The sequence below is a fragment of the Chaetodon auriga genome, chromosome 5, assembly GCF_051107435.1.
Source record: "Chaetodon auriga isolate fChaAug3 chromosome 5, fChaAug3.hap1, whole genome shotgun sequence".
NCBI lineage: Eukaryota > Metazoa > Chordata > Actinopteri > Chaetodontiformes > Chaetodontidae > Chaetodon > Chaetodon auriga.
This window is the reverse complement of record NC_135078.1, coordinates 429,950-451,466: the sequence shown is the minus strand read 5'-3', so window position 1 is coordinate 451,466 and position 21,517 is coordinate 429,950. Positions and strand designations below refer to the sequence as shown.

The following is a 21,517-nucleotide window of genomic DNA, read 5'->3' as shown; positions in this document are numbered from 1 at the left end:
TGTCATTTGTGACATCATTTCATTGTGGAAATCGAAACTGTTTTGGCTCTGCAAATGATTAGCAGAACAAGCATATGTTCTTTTTGTTGCAGCATATATATTTTCTTGTTGTATATTGTATTTTTGAATATTTGATAATTTATGTCAAGCACAGTACTGGAAGGGGCAACAAGTGATTTCACTGCACAGTGTACAGATACAGTATGTTGTGTATGTGACAAATGAAAACTTGAAATCTTCAAAGCACATAATGTTTAAGTCCCTCTCCACTTAAAATTTTGTTGCTTATAATTCACATGGATGTTTGGGCTTCACTGTGTGGTATATGTATACACTGAGAACCGACTTTTCAATAGGAAACATCTGTGTCTGTATTTAAACTGCGATTTTCATTGGGGGGTGAGTATGTATTGTTTTGACCTTTTGGTGGATGTATATGTGCACCATGTGCCCTATTGGTTTAGTTATAAATTGCAATGTAATTCTCACAGGTCAGTAAATATAGTGTTTAGTGATTATCATGCAGTAAAATAAATAAATAAATTCAAATATCTCTGTTTCACATTTTCTCTAGGTTAGGGAAAATAGAATAGTAAATGTGGGTATTTGAAATACTTTTTTTGCATAATGTAGATGCAACTTGCCCTTGTGTTAAAATATCACACTTAAAAAACTACATGTAACTGTAACCTGTTATTGTTTAGATGATTATAAGTTAAAGGTAATGAATAAATCGAGAAAGAGTGGAAATATGGCGCCCTGTAAACATATTTGGCCAAGCGAGTAAAGATGCAGGGCCGCTTTCCTTTCACTTCCCATCCTAGGGAGGAAAAAAAAAACAAAAAAAAACAAAACAATTTCATACTTGGACATCCGCTGCCAGCTGGGGCGTCACCTGGAAGTAGTCATGCTGGGTGGAATAACCGGAACAACAAGATGGCGGAGAATGAGGGGTTTCGGGTAGGCGAAAAGAAAAACACAGATTATAACTTACTTTTGTCAGTATTACAGCACGTAACGATAACTTGTAATTAATAAACTGGTCGGTATAGATGCCTGGAGATGATGGGCTAAGACGATAGGACTCTGTCTGGCAGGACTGTGCAATTTCAGATCACATCGTTTGCATTTCGGTTGTTAGCCTTAATGCTAGCAGTTTATGACTAGCCAGTCGCTAATAGGTCTCAACGTTCTAATTGAGTGTAGTTAAGCCATCGTGGTCTTATGTTAGCCTTGTATTTAAAATTGTGAAGCAATTTTAGTGGCGTCATACGGGGGGCAGAGGGCAACAAAAAGAAAATAACGAAGCAATTTTCTGCAGTTTCACATTTATAAGACGTTTGGGGGATTTTTTGAAAAATTCTTTCAATCCATTTTTGGATCTCCTACTTAATATGAGGGTAATGCCTGTATATTAGAGATTTTCATATCTGTTATTTGTTCTTGGTTATATGGTTACTGGAAATGGCTCATTTGATCACTGGCTTCTACACTGCTGCCACCTTTCTTGAAAAAGAGCTAAATCTTTTCTGCTTCACCCCAAAAAATTTATGGGCCATTAATTCACACTATATCAACAATGTGAATTAATTTAGAGAACTTAGATTTTAAAACCACAGATGAAAGGAACCTAGTTGTAATAGCCGTGTTCTACCCATTGCAGTGTTTGCTCCATTGCCAATAGGTTGTTTGCTTGAGGTGTCACATCACTCTTTTGTTGTGGCGTGAATGACAGATGGAGAGCAGGAAGTGATTTTCTGCATAGGAAGCACTGTAACACACTCTAAATGCTTATGTTTTGTGTCATTTATAGTTGCTTAAATTGATTAAACCAAGAAAGCAGGAGGAGCTGTTATCGAGTACAAAAGTTGTTGTTCATAAATGTGAAAAATGCAAGAAATTGACCGAAAAAATGCCGGAAACGAATGGTTTGTTAACTGTCTGTGATTGGGAGGAGCCAAGTCTGCTAATGGTGTAGATGGTGTAACACCAGCTATTGTTTCAAATCTGTAGTGATAGATAAGAAGTAATGGCTACAAGCAGCATGACTAACATTTGCTAAATTGGTGTTAACAGTTTCACCAAAGATTGGTGAACATAAATAATGTACCCTGTCTTATTTCAAGACAATCCACATCTCTAGTGGCGTTTCACTGGTCCTTTGCGAGTGGTTGAGCTAGCAAACAACCATAACGTAAACATCAACATTCAGCACCATGGTGCTGAAAGTTTGCTGCACTGTTAATCCAAGGAAAATAAAAGCTATGCATTATAGCAAACACAAAACGACAGTCAACCCGGAGCACTTTGGTACCGAGGTCGTGCACCCAACCGTTGCATGCCTCCATACTTTTGAATGGTGTCATTTGTTTTAGAGAGTAGAGCAACGTCTGAATGACCAGGTAGTTACTTATCTGCTGCCTCAGTAGCAGGCAAAACTTTTAGAATCAGAATCAGAAATCAGAATCAGAAAAAGCTTTATTGCCAAGTACGATTTTACACATACGAGGAATTTGTTTCGGTGAAGTTGGTGTATGACACATCTACTAAAAATAGGCTATTAAAGAAGTACAAAATATAACAATATAAATATGTATACACAAGTCTGTTTGTTTTTTTCTAGAAACACAGTCTGTTTTAGTTCAGTTGAAAGATTTTCGGGGTGGCCATGTTCTAAATGGCTCCTCACGTTTCAGTGTTTCCCCTACCATCATATTAGGGGGGTGCCCTGCCCTTCCTTGAAGGTCAAGTTAATTTTATTTTCTGTATAGCCCCAGATTACAACATTTAATGATTCCTCTAGAACAGATCTATACCTTGTCCTTTTATTAAACAAACTAAATAGCCTTGTGTTAATTATCTTATTTACACGATGGCATGTTATTTCTGTCTCTACATGGTCGCGCGTTTACAATTCTCCTCTGCCCTCTGTATCCCGCACGGTGGAGTTCTGCCCAGATGTGCGCACACAGACACACGCACGCACACACAGGTGAGCACACTCCCACCAGTGGACAAAGAGCGCGCTTCGGAAAATATGTAACGTCAACCACCTGAAAAGCAGACAAAAATATCTGCGTTTTATCTCGATGAATGGGCCAGACGTTTCTGACTTCCCATATCAAGAGACTCTGTAAAAGTTCTTCCAGAAGCCCAGAAAGATACTCTACAGTGACAAAAGCTTCACACTTTGTGGATATTGTCGTAAAAACAAATGTTCCAATTAGGCCTTGGCGATATATCGATTTTTTCAATTAATTCAAATTTTTGCTGTGGATGATTTAAAAAATAAAAAATTCGAGTTTTTTCTCCTCTTGCTACGATGCGCCTTTTTGCCCCCCAGGAGCTTCCGTAGCCATGTAACAGTATAAGTTCGGTTCCACCATCGCGTTTTCTCGTGTTTGATTCTTCGCGAGGAGTGAGATGAGAAATAGAAAGTGAGCGCTGCAGCGAGCGAAGAAATTGTAGATAAAACAGGGAACGTCAGCTTGTCAGTATGGCAGTTTTTTGGATTTTGTAAGTTGGACCGTAGTCAGACCAATGTGGTCTGTAAAGTATGCAAGACCATCGTCGCCACCAAGACCGTTTATACCACAAACTTGTTTAACGACCTTAGCCGCGCTCACCCTTCAGAGCCGTATTCGCCAACGTCCAGTAACATCTTCTACCACAGCACCACCGCACAAGCAGCAGACCACCATGCAGAGGTGCTCTGCTTCAGAGCCTTATGACAAATCATCTAAAAGGCACAAAGACTTAATGGAGGCAGTGGCATATCATATAGCTAAAGACATGCTCCCGCTGAGCACTGTGGAGAAGCCAGGTTATAAAAATCTCTTACACGTGCTTGACTCTGTCATTTGTACTCACTGTCTTTAAAAAGTAGGGAAAAAATCGGAAAAAATCGGAAATCGAGTTTTTTGTGAAAAAATCGGAGATTTTATTTTTAGGCCATATTGCCCAGCCCTAGTTCCAATGTTTAGTTCATTGTACAGTTCAAATAATTGTTCAGTTGGTATATTGACAGCTGTCATCAAAAGAAACACATGAACACCATGATTCCTTTAAGGGTTTGTGTCCAAAGCTGTAAACCTAAAGGAAACACTGTTTGAATGCATTGACTTCTGCATCATTTTGAGACAGAAGCCTGATTTTTGCAATATTACATCGGTGAAAATATTTAGTCCTTGAAATTTGTTTTATGTGGGAGTTACAGGACATGTCCTGATCAAAGATAATTCCCAGATTGTTTACAGTGGTGCCGGAGGCCAGCGCAATGCCATCCATAACTGCCGTATCATCAGAAAGTGAGTTTCTAAGGTGTTAAGGGCCTAGTACTATAACTTCAGTTTTGTCAGAGTTTAGCAACAAAAATTCATCCAGGTGTTTATGTTGTAAAGACACGCTTTTAGTCTAGTTAACTGATTGGTTTCCTGTGGCTTCATTGATAAATTTAGCTGGGTATCATCTGCATAGCAATGAAAATTGTGTGTTGAGTGTTTCCTGGTAATGTTCCCTAAAGGAAGGGTATATGGGGTGAAAAGAATAGATCCTCAGCAGTGGTTTGTGGATGACAGTGGTGCTCAGCTTGTGCTTCATGTCCAGGTGTACGTATTTGTAGCGTTGTTTTCCAGAGCATGGTATCAAGTTTGAGAGTGTCCAAGCTTTGTTCACAAACATGATTGCAAACATGAACTTCTCCTGAGCATGTTGCATTTTCTGAAGAGGGGCTGTAGTCCAGCAGTGAAAATCAAAGTCCAGGATCTGTATCGCCTGCATTACTCCAGGATCATAGACGCATCTGATCCTGATTTGGCCACCACACAGTCACTGTTCTTTGTTGAGATAGGGCTAACTGTAGTAAACACTGACACCTTTGTTGGCAGGAGTCAGTCCTGTAATGCAGACTTCAGCCTGTTGACTGGTGAAACAGCCGTGTGGTACTACATCAAAACCAGCATGAATCTCCAGCAGCCAGCAGCTCTCATCCCCCCCGTCCACCCTGATGTGCAGATGAAGCCACTGCCATTCTATGATGTGCTGGACGTACTAATCAAGCCCTCAAGTCTAGGTCTGTGGTGTTTTCTCTACCTTTTGGTTTAAAGGACAATGCTTTTGCCGTTGTGAGCTTATTATTTTTCTGAAATACTGCTGCAAACATGATATTCAAGGTTTGGTAACAAAACATCATATTTGTCAATACAGTACTTACCTGAACAGAAAAAGTATGTTTTTCTTGGAAATAGAAAACTGCTTTAATGTATTTAATGTTGTTCATACAACCAGCAAAGAAATGACTGATCAAGGGATAATGCCACATTAATGTCATGTTGGAGTTATAATAGAGAATTTCTGCTCGTAACTTCCAAGTCATAATTGCGTGTAGGAATTTTTTCAAATGCTCCGATACATCTGACTTGGAACTTGGCAATATGGAAGTGCCTGAAAACAAAACAAATATGGTTGCGTCTCATCAGCCAAAGACTATTGTTCATTGCAGTTAAACCCGAATTGATTGTAAATTGTCAATGCACAACATTTTCTCCACATGGCTAGTTCTGTAATAAAATACCATTTTGAAGATGTGGACACTCACAAGCCATTAACATGGGAATTTTTCCTGTTTCTACCATCCATCTCCTGTGATGTGAAGGTAGCATTGGTAAAGAAGACTAAACATTTTACCAAGAATTCACTGTCAGTCATTGACAATTTGGAATACAATTTGTCATTTTGGTATTGTAGTTTCATAGTTAGGCTTAACCATAACTGAGTGTGCAGAATTTTGTCAATTGACTGCTGAATTTTATTTCCCTCAAGTGCCTTATTCCAGTACTTGACCTAATTTTCAAATTTTCAATCAACCTCTGTGATGGTGGAATCAAGGAAAATGAAAACTAGGCTTCAGACACAAATTTATCCTTGATAGAAGTAGGCTATTACAACACAACAAAAATGGAAGACATGAAAATATAAACCAAAGAAGACACTACGCACTGCCAACATGGATTAAGTATAGCCAAACATTTCAGTGCATTGTAAGCAGAATTTATGAGTTATTGCTGTGAAATGTATTGACACAGAAATAAATGCAGATTTACAACCTGAAAATGTGCCAAAATGTCAACTGTATGCTCTACATAAAGATCATTTGTGTATGTGTACCATCATTTATGCTCATTTTCAGGAGCAAGCACTGCACAGAGGTACCACCAAGAAAAATATTTTATCTTTGCCTTGACACCACAGCAAGTTCGAGAAGTATGCATATCCAGGTAGGTTTGTCAATAACTCAGTAACTCCACATTTAATGAGAAAAACATGCCTGTGTCCATGAATTAATAATAATAATTACAATTATATATATGTGTGTGTGTGTGTGTATACATACACACACACACACACGCATATATACACATATACATATACATGTGTGTGTGTGTGTGTGTGTGTGTGTGTGTGTGTGTGTGTGTTAATAAATACGGTATACTTGTTTGTTTACAGGGACTTTCTACCAGGTGGCAGAAGGGACTATATGGTTCAAATTCAGCTGAGGTGAGAGTGTTTTATGAAATCTGAAAGTAAAGAGATATTGAATTAAGAAATGCATCTTCATTTAGTAGCATTATGCAATCATAATGGTTCAAAGCAAAACTCTTGAAAAATCCTATTAAATAACTTCATGTTTTCTTGATGACTCCAACCCCTCCCACATGAATGTGTCAGCATTTCTTGCCATCACAGGGGAATACAATAACCACCAAGAACTGTCTTGCTGAACATAATTTGAACTTGTCTCATTTAATAGTAAGATGTCCTTATTCTTTTTTATTAGTGAAGTCTTATTTTAAAATGTACTGTATATTCAGGCTGTTAAATGTTTCTTCATGTTATCCAGGTTTTGCTTGTCAGAGACAAGTTGCCCTCAAGAAGATAATTACCCAAACAGTCTTTGTATAAAGGTCAATGGGAAACTTTTTCCTTTGCCAGTAAGTGCCTGTTGTACTTCAGAACATTTCTAATGAAAAGACAATCCAATTTAGGTATTCTTCTAAAAGATGCTAATGAAGCATTTTATCCATGTAGGGTTATGCACCACCACCAAAAAATGGCGTGGAACAGAAGAGACCAGGAAGACCTCTAAACATTACCTCCCTTGTCCGACTCTCCTCTGCAGTACCCAATCAGATTTCAGTGACATGGGCACCTGAAATTGGAAAAGTGAGAACATAAATGTCATTTCAACTCTTCTCAGCTTTTTGTGTTTCGTCTTCCCTGTGCTCGAGTGGACATGTTTGGGGACAGTAACAGTGACCTATTTAGCTTATTTGATCATGTTGTCTTTCAGACCTATTCTATGTCTGTGTACTTGGTGAGGCAGCTGACATCACCACTGCTCCTGCAGAGACTGAGGATGAAGGGCATCAGAAACCCAGACCACTCCAGAGCACTAAGTAACTATGCAGTAAATTAACTCTTCAGTGTTGGCTACTCGAAGTTATATAGCACCAGTTTTACCTTGATGTAGTGACACTTGACTGGAAGGCTTTGCAAATCCCCAAAACTTACCTGACCTGAAAACCACCCAACAGTATGTTTAGATGCACAGAAGCAACCACCAGGTTACTCAGAAATACCTCAGGTTACACAGGTAATTGGACAATGTATTTGTATTCATATGGTTTTTGAAAATCTGCATATACATATGTCAGCAATTGTTGTCCCAGCAACACATTCATTGTCCGAAGTCTTTGCCAGGACAATTAGAAGCCGAGTTACATACATGTAGACATGGTCAAGAAAATAACTTTTCTACTTGAGGAATCTAGCAGACCTTAGCTAAATCACACTCTTGCAGAAATCTGAGTGAAACTTAGACTTAAACCTTACCAGAAGTACATGAAAATGAACTGCATAACTCTCTGTGATCTAGGGCAGTCAACTAATATTCTAAATTTGAATTTATATTCTAATTGTAAAAATGTCCTAATGTCATAATGTCTGTTTATTTTGTAATGTTTAGTTATGTAGATCTTTTAAAAGAAAAGTTTATGTTGAAATAACATACAAGTAGTATGTCTCTGGTTGTAGAGATTTTCCTTTTTATGGACATAATGTCCAAAAATAGATATTGAAATGGCTGGAACCTATGTGTTTTTAGAAGGGATATTCAAACATCATTTTTGGCCAATTTTGACAGCCCGACTCTGATGAGCTGTAATTAGAGAACATGATTATCAGTTATTAGGAGTTATCAGTTATGTGCTACCCTCGGGAGAGTAATTCTGCACTGCCCAAACCTGAAATTTGAAAAAAAAAAAACCAAAAAAAAAAAAACCCAGTTTTAGTGTTAATAGGTCCAAGACCCAAAGAAAATGGGGCAAACAGATTTGAATCAAGGAGTATGTATCAACATTTAACATTTGTTGAAAGCTAGTGTGGAAATGGCCCTTGTTGATGTCTTGGCTTGAGGTCCAAGAAGTAGAAGACTAAAGTGTCTTACTATATTTGGTTTTGACATATTTTATACATTTTAAATTAATCCTTTGTTTCTTTTCCTCTCTGTACTCTTTTTCTGTCCTCTATTTTCCAGTTAAAGAAAAACTGACAGCAGATCCAGACAGTGAGATTGCTACAACAAGCCTTCGAGTCTCTCTTATGTGCCCGGTAAATTAAGCATCTCTGTAGCATGTTTGGGTTATTACAACAAATTTCAAATTATTCTTACACCATAAATTGTATTTTGTCAAGAAACAAGAAAATCACCCTCAAGATTGGTGCTCTGTGTGTGTTGTGTCCATGGATCAGATCTGGGTAGGGGTTGGGTATCACTATGCATTACTTTTTGCCAGTTTCTCTTTTGAAACTACAGCTGGGGGTTGCCAAAGTTTGAAAAATTAACATGCATAACGTACCATTATGATATATTGTATTATGATGGTTATGCAAATGTAGCCACAGAAAACAGTTTTAATTACATCTGTCATTGCTATTATTGAAACATAACAACTTCAAGATAAGAGAAGAGAGTACTTTACTCATCCCACACTGGGTAAATTTAGTCGTTATGCCAGCAAGTTAAAAAGAGCAAGCACAGTGGGATATAGAAGTCATAATGAAATATGAAAGTATACAAGATACAGAATAGAAAAAACAACTATGTATATGTACATTTGTACAGATTCTAAAAAATAGTAAATGCCAAAGAAAAAGTACTGTTGAAAATATACAACTTAGAAAATGCACCAGGTGAAATGGATAAATGTGAGCATATATTAGCATTAGAGCATATATTAGCTTTGATAACAGTAGTACAAGTCAAAAGCGGGTTTATGATGTAGAGTTGAGAAAGACAGCATCAACGCAGTGCTACATTACATGATGCTTGAGTTAAACAGTCTGACGGATGTAGGAATGAATGATCTGTGGTAGCGTTCTTCTTTTTGATGCATGATTGGATGCAGCAGTCTGTCATTGAAGGAGCTGCGTAAGCACCCCACGGTCTCATGCAGGGGGTGGGATGGGTTGTCCATGATCGATGTCAGCTTGGCTAACATCCTCCTCTCACCCACCTCCTCGATGGTGTCCAGAGGGCAGTCCAGAACAGAGCCAGCTCTCCTGACTAGTTTAAGTCTTTTCCTGTCCCTCTCAGAGCTAGCACAGCCCTAGCAGACCACTGTGTAGAAAACTGCAGATGCCACCGCAGAGTCATAAAATGTTTTTAACAGTGTCCTACATACTCCAAAGGACCTCTGTCTTCTTAGCAGGTGCAGACGACTTTAACCCCTCCTGGGCAGGGCATCTGTGTTATTTGTCCAGTCCAGTTTGTTGTTGAGGTGGACACCCAGGTATTTGCCCCAAACTACCATGTCAGACATGCAGTCACAAAGCCTCAAAAACTGTGGGCTGTTGGTTAGTCAATGGTCTATACAGCCAGGTTGTAGTCAACTCGAGCTCCTCCCAGCTTCCCCCTGAGCAGTGATGGTTGGATAGTGTTGAAACACTGGAGAAATCAAAAAAACATGACCTAGGTATTTGTAATCCCCCACGATCTCAATGTCCAAGCCCTGGATGTTCACCGGTTGTCTGTAGGACATTCCTTTGGAAATCAATTGCCATCTCCTTAATCTTGCTGGCATTTATGTGCAGGTGGTTCAGTCCACACCGTTCGACAAAGTTGATTACAATCTCCCTGTATTCCAGTTCGTTCCAGTGTGATACATGTCCCACAATGTCCGTATCATCAGAGAACTTCTGGATGTAGCAGCTGTCAGTGTTGTGTCTGAAGTCCAATGTGTAGAGGATGAAGAGGAAAGGCAAGAGCACTGTCCCCTGTGGACTTGCTACAAACTACCACATCGGACAAGCAGTCGCGAAGCCTCACATACTGTTGCTGAGGTAGTCGGTGGTCCACGCAGCCAGGTGGCAGTCTATGCCAGCTCCTTCCAGCTTTCCCCTGAGCTGGTGGTTGGATCATGTTGAAAGCACTGGAGAAGTTGAAGAACATGACCCTCACCGTCCTTCCAGTATGCTCCAGATGGAAAAGAGAATGATGGAGCAGGTAGATGACTGGGTTCTCCACGCCGATGCTTGGACGATATGCAAACTGTAGGGGGTCCAGCTCGTTGCCCACCAGGTGACAGAGGTGGTTTAGTATAATCTTCTCGAAGGTCTTCATCAGGTTGAAGGTTAAGGCTACTGGCCTGGAACCACACAGGGAGTTTTCCAAAGAGTTGGAACTCTCTCCAGACCGAGGCCCATAGTGAAGATGTGCAGGAGGACCCCGCAGAGCTGATCTGCACAGTCCCTGAGTAGTCTGGAGCTGATGCCATCCAGGCCTGTAGCCGAGGCTTGGGGGGGGGTCCTATAGAGTGACATGGGGGGGGGGGGGTGACTGTAGTCTGTGAGGTTGAGCGGAGGGTGGTTAAGTGGTGTGAAGAGGGTGCTGTTGGTGTCAGGGGTGCTGTGAGGGGGGTGGAGGGGGTGTGGAGATGTTGTGGAGATGTTGTGGCATAAGGTTTGGGCCCCTGCTGTTGCTACCATGGCCTGAGATGGTTTTCAGGCCCATCCAAACCTCTTTGCTGTTGTTCCCCTGGAGGCGCTCCTCAAGCTTCCTCCTATAGCTGTCCTTGCCTCTCCTTATTTCCCATTTCAGCTCCCTCTGCACCCTTGTAACAATTCTCATTCATAAAACAAAAGCCCAAGGGGAAAAGCTACTACACGCTATTCTCTAGTCACAGGCGGATTGAATGTGTGTGATGTTAGGCCACCCCTAGAGACTAGTCAAACAAACTATACTCATTGATTTAAAGCACAAACATGAACCAAACCACAACCAAAATTAATGTTGAAATTAACAAAAGTGCTTCAGATAGTTCTGATACCAGAATTTATTAATGAAAAACAAACTTAAATCGCTGTAAGTCTGCTGTGGGACGGCTCAAGCAAAGACAGCACGGTGTGGTCACCTACAAACAAAACCAAACACATACACCCTGTTCAGAGATCATAAATAAATCAGTCCCGATGTAAGTTGGCCTGGGGTGCGACGTCTGGAGCTGTGAGACTACTGTGTGCAGAAGCTTGCGTGCTGTTGTGACATCGGCCAATGGGGGATGTACACAGTTATTGCGATAACATGAGAGAGCTCCTACGGGAGGTAATGTAGCCAAATGCTAATGGATAACAGCCTAATGTCTCTGGTGCAGCGCTGCTCTATTACCCTGATGTGCCCTGGGTTACACTATCTGTTGTTTACAAACATCACTATGTCCCCACCTTTCCTCTTGCCACTCTCCTTAGCTTTCCTGTCCGCTCTCAGCAGTTGAAAATTGTCCAGCGTAACATGCGAGTCCGATCTCGATTAACCAACTTTCAGTCAAACATATTCATACTCTTGTTTTGGTGCCATATACCGATTCTTTCTGCCGATGTTCAACCAGCATATGTCAAATGAAAACAGAATGTCACTTCTCATTCACTGCCACTATACCACTTGGGAAAATGTTCTGTCCATCAGCTTTATGTCCAATAACATATACAGTTGTTACATTAAATAAATAAATAAAAATGACATGTTAATTTCATGCCCATTGGCATTTAGCTAGCAATCGTGGCCATGCTTTGACCAAGGCACGCTCAGTGCTTGCCATTAGCTGTACAGCTTGCTCCGCTGGCTTAGCCACTAGAAAATTCTAATATCCATTCAGTGACTGTTGGATGAATTGGTGGTTATCTGTAATGTCATGGCATTAGCTACACAGTTACACAGCTTCAAGTTTTAGACAGTACTTGCCAGTAGGAAATGGAATATCTACTGGTGATAGGGATGGGTACCTTTCACATCTGAATCGATACGATACTGATACTCGGTACCTGCGAATCGACACCGGTATTTTTCGGTACCTGTTTTCGATACTTTTTTGGGGGGGGATATGTGTTTGGTAATTAAAGTTATTTTGTATATTTAAAAAAATAGTCAAAACTTCGGAATTTTGAACATTTATTCTTCAATAACATCAAGTTAAATAACTCCAACATAGAACTTGAGAAAAATGTGTGTGGGGATAAAGTAAATAACTTAAAAATAAATAGATTCAAAATAAATAACTGTATAAAATTATGCTAATTGAAGCTGCGTCGTCGTCGTCATCGTCATCGTCTACCTTTTTAAAAGGGGCGGTTGTTCTCCTTCCTCGAAGCTGGCTGCAAGTGTCGAGCCGCTGGCTGCAGCAGGCTTGCTGGCGGTAATGTTTAATGCTGACGCCGGGCGAGTAGCTGTGGTAACGTTAGCCTGTGTTTTTAAACTGTCAAAAATCGTGCACTCCTCCGCCTTGAGGAATATTTGGTGTTTAACCAAGTGCTTCCTCAAGTTGGACGTGTTTCCCTTGCTGGCTTTGCACTTCGCATCACAAATGTTGCACCGCGCGTTGTCGGCATCCAGCTTGATAAAATGAAGCCAGACTATGGAGCGCTTACGGTCCGCCTCTGAAGATAAAGCAACCACTGACGTAACCGCGTCACCGCGTCCTCCGCTCTCGCCGACGCATAATGTCAAGGTGCGTACAGGGTAAAAAAAAAAAAGTGCGTTCAGGTACCGAAATGTGGTACCGACGGATTTCCCGTGAATCAATACTCGCTACTTCAGCGGGAATTCGGTCGGTACCAAAAAAGTACCGAAATTCGGTACCCATCCCTAACTGGTGACATACTGTTTTCACATGAGTCTTTTTGAGCTGATGGCACTTGTAAGAATTTCTGTAGTGCAGGAACATTGTAGTAAGTGTTAACTTCTGAATTTTTTTTTGAATTGTTGTACATTTATTTTGATTGACCTCCGTATGCTTTCTATTCCAGCTGGGTAAGATGCGACTGACAGTGCCGTGCCGGGCAATGACCTGTTCTCATCTGCAGTGTTTCGATGCTGCCCTCTATCTACAGATGAATGAGAAGAAACCCACATGGATCTGTCCTGTGTGTGACAAGAAGGCTGCGTACGAGAGTCTCATTATTGATGGGTCAGTTAAACTTATTTAACCAGTTCATTAAAAAAAAAATAATAATATATATATATACACACACACACACACACACGTATATATAGATAGATAGATAGATAGATAGATAGATAGACACACACACACACATTCAGATTTTGGTAGATTGTCAGACGTCATGTGCGCCTGTCCTTCATCCTAACATGTAAATATGCATAGAGTTTCTCAATGTAGTGATTGGAACTCCACAATTTTGTTTAACTAGAGAGCAGATTCTAAGTATTCATATTTGGGCTGATCAAAGAATATTTTAATGCACTGGTACCTGCTAAAATACAATAAAGCTGAGCAAAATCCATTAATTGCTTAACTGAACTATTGTGTTTTGTCCACCCGCTGTGTTAAGCAATCCTCTCCTTAGTGTTAGCTGGGCTTTATTCTTTTCTTTATTAAGATTATTAAGAGGAAAAGACAAAACACTGGCAAAAGACATTGACAAAACAACATAAGGAAACAATAACAGTAAGAGCAATGAATACATACAGGCCATTTAATTGAATTTCACAGGGAATAATAGAACAGGATTATATTAGCTATCGTGTGTTGTATTTGTTTTGAAACTGACACCTGACACTTAACTTTGGAACCTAAAACAGCTTTATGGATCAGAAGCAGAGAAACCCACCGCAGTCAGTTAGTGTTCAGTTATTATGTATTGATGATTTGAGTGTTGTATTCTTTGTTCAGCTTATTCTTGGAGATCTTGAACGACTGTTCAGATGTGGATGAAATCAAGTTCCAAGAAGATGGAACATGGTGTCCCATGAGACCAAAGAAAGAGGCCGTCAAGGTCCCCTCTCAGTCAATTCCAAAAATTGAGAGTAAGTACATCATCCTAATACCAGGGCAAGGTTTGAATTGATCCTACTAACTAGTTAATTAGTTAGTTAATTAACTAGTATTATGTGTTTATCAAAGTGTGATAAATCTTATTATTTGCATTGTCCAAAAACAATTAAGAACACATTAGTGAAACACACTGTGGCACTAGGTAAAATGTTTCTTTATTACCATGAACACACACTGTAGTTTATTTTGACTCAATTTCACATGCACTTTCCTGCTGCTACAAATAATCAATAGAGGAGTCCTTGTGTATCAATTTGCTTTTGAAAGTAGTCCCCAACAAATGCAGTATTCCCCCTAGCTTGAGTAATCCTTGTTAAAAACTGAAGAAAAACTGATTAAATCAGTCAGCCCTTTTTGGAAATCAAACCCTACATTTCGTGAGCTGTTCTACAAGATTTCCGTTTTCAGTGAACCAATGGGATTGGGGCTGACAGCTACAGACAAAGTAGGGAAGTCAATAGTGAGGCATAGCACATTGTTGCTTTTGGTTTATAAATCCTTGAATGAACCTTTTCTTTTAGCCTCAGCTCCTTTGCGCCAGTCTTCAGTGGTCCCCCATTCTACTGAGCCCAGCTCCACCAAGAAGGCTGATGTGATTGATCTGACTCTAGAAAGCTCCTCTGATGATGATGATGATGATGAAGAGGCCACAGACCCTCCACTGAAGAAACGCTGTGTTTACATTTCCAAGAATGAGGACATGCATGCAAAAGGGTGAGCAGGCTTCTCTGTGTTGTATTCTTGAACCATAGACAGACCTGTGTCTTCATACTTGTACTTGTCGACTTTCACTTATCTGGATCTGGGTCGCGGGGGAAGCAGCCTCAGCAAAAAAGCCCAGACAGCCCTCTCCCCAGCCACTTCCACCAGCTCCTGCTGAGGTTTCTTGAGGCGTACCCAGGCCAGTCAAGAAACATAATCCCTCCAGTGTGTCTTGGGTCGGCCACCGAGGTCTCCTCCCTGATGGACATGCCTGGAACCCCTCCCTGGGGAGATGTCCAGGAGGCATCATCACCAGATGCCAAACCACCTCAACTGATTCCTCTCGACACGCAGGAGCAGCGGCTCTTCTCCGAGCTCCTCCCAGATGTCCAAGCTCCTCATCCTATCTCTAAGGCTGAACCCAGCCACCCTGTGGAGGAAACTCATTTCGGCTGCCTGTGTTAGTGATCTTGTTCTTTTGGTCATTACCCATAGTTAATTACCATAGGTGAGGGTCGGAATGTGGATCGAATGGTAAATTGAGAGCTTCACCTTCCGGCTCTTCTCCACAATGGACTGTTTGAGTGCCTGCATCTCTGCAGCCGCAGCCCCAGTCCGCCTATCGACCTCCTGTTCCTTCCTGTCCTTCCTTGTGAACAAGACCCTGAGATACTTAAACTCCTCCACTTGGGGTAGGACCTGCTCCCCTGGAGTGGACGATCCACCCTTTTCTGGCTGAGGACCATGGCCTCAGACTTGGAAGTGCTGATTCTTATCCCAGCCGCTCCACACTTGGTTGCGAACTGCCCCAGCAAGAGGGGTGGTTTGGTCGTGGTTCGATGACACCAAGAGAACCACTTAATCTGCAAAAAGCAGAGATGAGATCCTTAGGTCACCAAACCTGATACCTTCCACCACTTGACTTTGCCTGGAAATTCTGTCCGTAAAAGTTATGAACAGAACTGTTGACAAAGGGTAGCCTTGGCGGAGCCCAACCCTCACCGGGAATGGGTCCGACTACCAGCCATGCGGACCAAACTCATACTCCGTTGGTACAGTCCTGATGCTCTCGGAGCGTCCTCCACAGGATGCCCTTGGGAACACGGTCGTAGGTCTTCTTTAGATCCACAAAACACAAATGGACTGGTTTGGCAAACTCTAACACTCCCTCCAGCACCCTAGCAAGGATATAGAGCTGGTCCACAGTTCCACAGCTGGAGCGAAAATCGCATTGCTCCTCAATCTGTGGTAATCTGCGCCACTACCCTGGCGTAGACCTTGTCGGGGAGTCAGAGGACAGTGATCCCTCTGTAGTTGGAACACGCCCTCTGGTCCCCTTTTTAAGCTGGGGACCACCACCCCAGTTTGTCACTCCAGTGGCACTGCCCCCGATGACCACACAATGTTGCAGAGGCGTGTCAGCCACGACAGCTCCTACAACATCCAGAGCCTTGAGATACTCAGGGCAGATCTCATCCACCCCTGGGGCTCCACTGCCGCACAGTTGCTTCACTACCTCACGCCAGAGATTGGACAACCCTTCCCCAAGCCCCCTAGCTCTGCTCCTTCTGAGGAATGTGTGTTGGTGGGATTGAGGAGGTCCTCGAAATATTCCTTCCACTGCCCAACTATATCCTCAGTTGATGTCAGCAGTTCCCCACCCCCACTGTAAACAGTGTGTGTACCAGTGTGTGTTTTACCAGTTTTTACCAGTCTTGTTCCCAAATAAAGAAAAAACACCATCAATTTGTAATCTCATCTTTATGTAGAGTGAAAGTGGTCTACAATATCCACAATACGCAGAGATATTTTTCTTACTGTTGAACACACTGGACACCAGCATGTGTCAGTGTTAAATATTTGCTCTTTTCTGAAAGGATGACATCTGGAGCACACAATTTTAGTAAAAGCTTTTTAATGTGGTGCAGCAAATAAAGTTTCCACATAAAGCATGTCATCAGAGTTTGATGTTTTCTCAGAGTGTTGACCTACCAGCCCACTGTGCGCGTGCCAAATGTCCAGGCCCTGGACCCATCATATCTGACATCTACACTTGCTGACTATGCAGTCCCCTTCCACCCATCCACCTTGGCCACCATCCCAACAGACATGCAGAGTGAGTCCATTGGATAGAGTGGATGTAAGCACATTCACTATCATAATGTGGTACTATTAATAATCTGTTGTTTCTGTCTCTCACCTGTAGGTCTGGATTTGTTTTCCTTAATTCAAGCAGATCCTCAGGTATGTTTGTTACTGTTTTCCACTGTTAAAAACTGCACTATGTATGATATCTAGATCGTCTTATCAGTCTAAATCAGGAATTTTAAACGGAACAGAGAAGAGCCTCTAATTGCAACATAGAAGTGGTATGCCACTGTACAGTGCCTTAGATAAGTACAGTATTGCCCCCCTTGGACTTTTACACATTTTGCAGTGTTACAACCTGGAATTCAAATTGAATTTGTTGGGCTCCTTTCTATTTGATGAATACAACATGCGTATTGCTTTGAAGGTGCAAAATACCTTTTGTTGCGACACAATAATTAAGACAAAAAACAGACATCTGTTGGATGCACAAGGGTACCCCTGGAAGAACCACCTTTCACTGCACTTACAGTGGCAAATCTTTTTGGTATGGCTCCACCAGCTTTGGGACTGCGTTTTTTCCCCATTCTTCTTGGCAAAATAGTTCAAGCTCAGTCAGATTAAATAGATACCATTTGTGAATACCAATTTTCAAGTCTCACTGCAGATTCTCAATCAGATTGAGGTCTGGGTTTAGACCGGCCTATTCTAAGATATTAACTTTCCTTGCCTTAAACCATTCCATTCCAGCAAAGACAGGGGAGAGGACTGTTTGCCAGAAAACATGGATATAAGCTATGTTTGATATAGAATACTTAGAAAAAAAAAAAGTTGATGAAGGAAATGCATTCAGCGCATTTGTTAAACATCAAGGATACATGCAGTAATTTCTGGTGAGTAACACTAAATGGAAACGAGCTTTCTTTGTTTACAAGAAAATTCCACTGGACACCTTTAAGTTTAACTTGTACATTTGTCCTCCCCTTGGTATCTTACATACAGTACCAGTCAAAAGTTTGGACACACCTTCTCATTCAGTAGTTTTTCTTTATTTATTTTTTATTTTCTTCATTGTAGGTTAATACTGAAGACATCCAAACTATGAAGGAACACATATGGAATAATGTAGTAAACAAAAAAAGTGTTAAACCAGCCAGAATATGTTTTATATTTTACATTCTTCGAAGTAGCCACCATTTGTTTTGATGGCAGCTTTGCACACTCTTGGCATTCTCTCAATCAGTTTCATGAGAAAAACATATTCTGGTTTGTCAAAGCAAATGGTGGCTACTAGAATCTAAAATTTAAAACATATTCTGGTTTATTTAACACTTTCTCGTTTACTGCATTATTCCATGACTGGTACTGTATATAAAGCAAAGCAGTCAGGTTTCCCAGCTGACTGCATACCCTCAAAATGTCAAGATCAAGTTCTAACAACTGACAACTGTAGAATATTGGAGTGTTGGCCCAAACTATAAAAAGGAAAGCCATTTTTTTGTTTGTTTTTTAAAGACAATTTCCTTAAAAATCACAAGTAGGCTGAAACCTTCAGTTCAGGAAGGATGTGAGGAACAAACAACAATAGCTACAACTTAACACTGTAGGTTCAAAGTTTGAAAGTGAAGATTCTAGCTGCTGAGGTGGTGGATGTTGCAGTTACAAGAATTGCCATACATTGGATAGGAGAAGCCATATTGCACCACTTCATACATTCTATACATTTTAAGTTTCCAGTGGACATAAATGATGTTGATCCTGATCAATTTGTTTTTCCTGCACAGCATTACCGGCCACAAATGTTCCTGGACAACCTTACAAGCAGCATGCAAAGTGCAGCTGCAGCCAGCACCAGCTCAACCTTGGTGTCCTCCTCAAGCAGCCATTATGACACCAGCACCCATGCTGCCAGCTCCATCCATGAGACCCGGGTCATCACAGGAGGAGGGGGGATTGCTGGAGGAGGGACTGACAGTGGCATATCAGATATCATTTCACTAGACTGAGCCACATCTCACTGGACCTTTTCAGGCCTGTTTAGTCCCTATTACATGTACATGGCATGTTGAGTTTTACAGAGAAGCGCCCAGAATATGATAGACATGAGCATTTTGGCCTGAACATTTCCACAGTGTTAAAAACTATATCCAGTCACGCTTCTTTTTGCCCTTGCATATTTCAGTTGCAAATGTGTTTTCATCTCATCTGCTATGATAGGAAATGGTTTGATGGCCAAGGACAGCATTCTGTGTCTGTGCCATTTCACTTGAAGTTCTCTTGACTTTGACATTTGGGAATATTTTCCTTTTTTAATCCCCTGCTTAGCCCAATACTCCCTGGTGTTTTGGTCCTAGTTTAGTCCAATATTCCCTGGTGTTTTGGTCCTGGTTTAGTCCAATATTCCCTGGTGTTTTAGCCCAGGTTTAGTCCAGTATTCCCTGGTGTTCTAGCCCTGTTTTGGTCTGCCACCTTCATAGGAAAATATCTGCTCTCTGGCTTGCTTGATGTTTCACTCTTGTCACCAAACAGCAAGCCTATTCTGGCTTGGTTGACCTGAATTGTGTGCCTAAGTAGCATTGGACAAAGTCAGGATGGATGGAAGAAGAGCTTGGACAGACATATCATACAACATCCATGCAAGTGAATGCATGGTTGAAGGTAGGAAGCCCCACTGTGTAAAAGTCTTGTGGCCTAATAAATGGACTATATACATTGGTGGTGTCTGACTCCCTCACACACCATGGACATGGCTGTGGCTGTCTGTTTTCACTGTATCTGCACTGGCTTTTTAAAACCCTGTTTAGCCTTTTGATTCATGCTAATGGTAACATGGAAAGCAGTTCAGTTATATAATTGTTTTCATTGATTATAACAGCTATCAATAATTTAATGAGGATTGTTACAGGGCAGCTTTTATGTCATACCAACATAAAATGTTCTTTTGTAATTTAGAGCAATAATAATTTTACTTGTGCTAGGTTAAATAAAGTTGTAAATGTTGTTCAGATAGTAAAGAATTCCAGCTGGTCTGTACAACTCTGCTACTCTGCCTCCTTGACTTTTATATGATTTACATGACTTTGTTTCATTAGAGATAAACCCCTTAAGGAATAGTTCAAAATGTTGGCAGTAAACACTCATTTTCTTTCTTTGAGTGAGTGAGATGTTCAGATGGGTATCAGTCTCATGTCCCCGTGTTAAGCACAAATCTGGAGTCAGGACCTGATTGAGCTAGTTAACTTTGCATAAAGACTGGAAGCAAGGGGAAAAAGCAAGCCTGGCTCTGTCCAAAGTTTCACAAACCTCTTGACATAACATGTTTTATCTCATTTGTTTGCTCCTTACACATGTGTAAGAAACATAGTCTGGATTTTGTAGGAAATATGTGCTGGCATGTTTTAAAAATCCACTGTGTAATTCTTCTAAACGCTGACCTCTCTGCTATTTTCGGACTTCATTGTATGTTGATGATGCTGTGTGTTGGTATGGTACGAAAGCCCACTTTCTCACAGTTGACATCAACCAGTGACATAAAAAATTGGGCAGCTGTTGTATGAAACCTATGTTATCTGGATTGCTTGCCATGTGTGTGGACTCCCAGCCATCAGGAGCTCATTCTCAGGGACCTGCACTCTACTTTATGGGCTTATAGAGTGAGTGAATTAAAATAGTGACACATAGAAATAAAACTCTCAGCATATGTAACTGAAATACAGATGGAGATGTAAAAGTTAGGCTATGTGTAACATTTTTAAATCAAGAAAATATTTAAACATTATGGGGTTATCATCATTATAGCATTGATAATCTTAGATTTCAGTCTTCACACAATTTAATTTGCGCATTGATAAAGTAAAAAAATATTTTTAGATTGCATATCCCTTTTACTCTAGAAAATTCACAGACTGGGAATACATTTGATAGGAACTACTATGAAAACTGTCTGGAAAAATGTTGCTAAATTTCATTTGCCTTCATTAAATTGGGGCGAAGGCAGAACATTCACAGACAGATATATCAAAACCAGGATAAATAAAACCTCAACTATCTGCATGGATAGACAGAGGCAAATGAGAAAATGTTTTTTATAATTTTGGTGAACCAACTGTCACTGAGAATAGCATATGTAAAAGAAGTGAAAGTGTACAGGATCAACAACACCATCAGTTTCTTGCCCCAACCTAACAGCACCTTAACGAAACAAGTTAATTTAAAAAAAAAAAAAAAAAAAAAAAAAACATGTTAGTGGGGAGTGTTTGCATAGAGGTCACTGTTTTGTAAAAATTACTGATTAGAATTTTAACACTGTCTCTGTCCACCTG

The 21,517-nt window shown here is 40.7% G+C and overlaps 1 protein-coding gene across 1 annotated transcript; it reads left to right on the top strand.

Moving 5' to 3' along the window:
- The first annotated feature begins 901 nt into the window (after positions 1-901).
- pias2 (protein inhibitor of activated STAT, 2) lies at positions 902-21,336 on the top strand. Its single transcript, XM_076730774.1, has 14 exons — positions 902-960; positions 4,887-5,071; positions 6,188-6,275; positions 6,505-6,555; positions 6,899-6,989; positions 7,087-7,221; positions 7,349-7,454; positions 8,594-8,667; positions 13,357-13,517; positions 14,244-14,377; positions 14,927-15,119; positions 17,087-17,223; positions 17,314-17,351; positions 18,980-21,336. Exons 1-14 carry the CDS (start codon positions 908-910, stop codon positions 19,199-19,201), a joined length of 1,668 nt encoding a protein of 555 aa, XP_076586889.1. The 5' UTR covers positions 902-907; the 3' UTR covers positions 19,202-21,336.
- The last annotated feature ends 181 nt before the right edge of the window (positions 21,337-21,517 follow it).

Coding starts and splice junctions, on each gene's coding strand:
- pias2 (XM_076730774.1), top strand. CDS start 908: ATGCTGGGTGGAATAACCGGAACAACAAGATGGCGGAGAATGAGGGGT. Junction 6,276..6,504: donor CGAGAAGTATGCATATCCAG/GTAGGTTTGTCA, acceptor GTTTGTTTACAG/GGACTTTCTACCAGGTGGCA. Junction 17,352..18,979: donor TAATTCAAGCAGATCCTCAG/GTATGTTTGTTA, acceptor TTTCCTGCACAG/CATTACCGGCCACAAATGTT.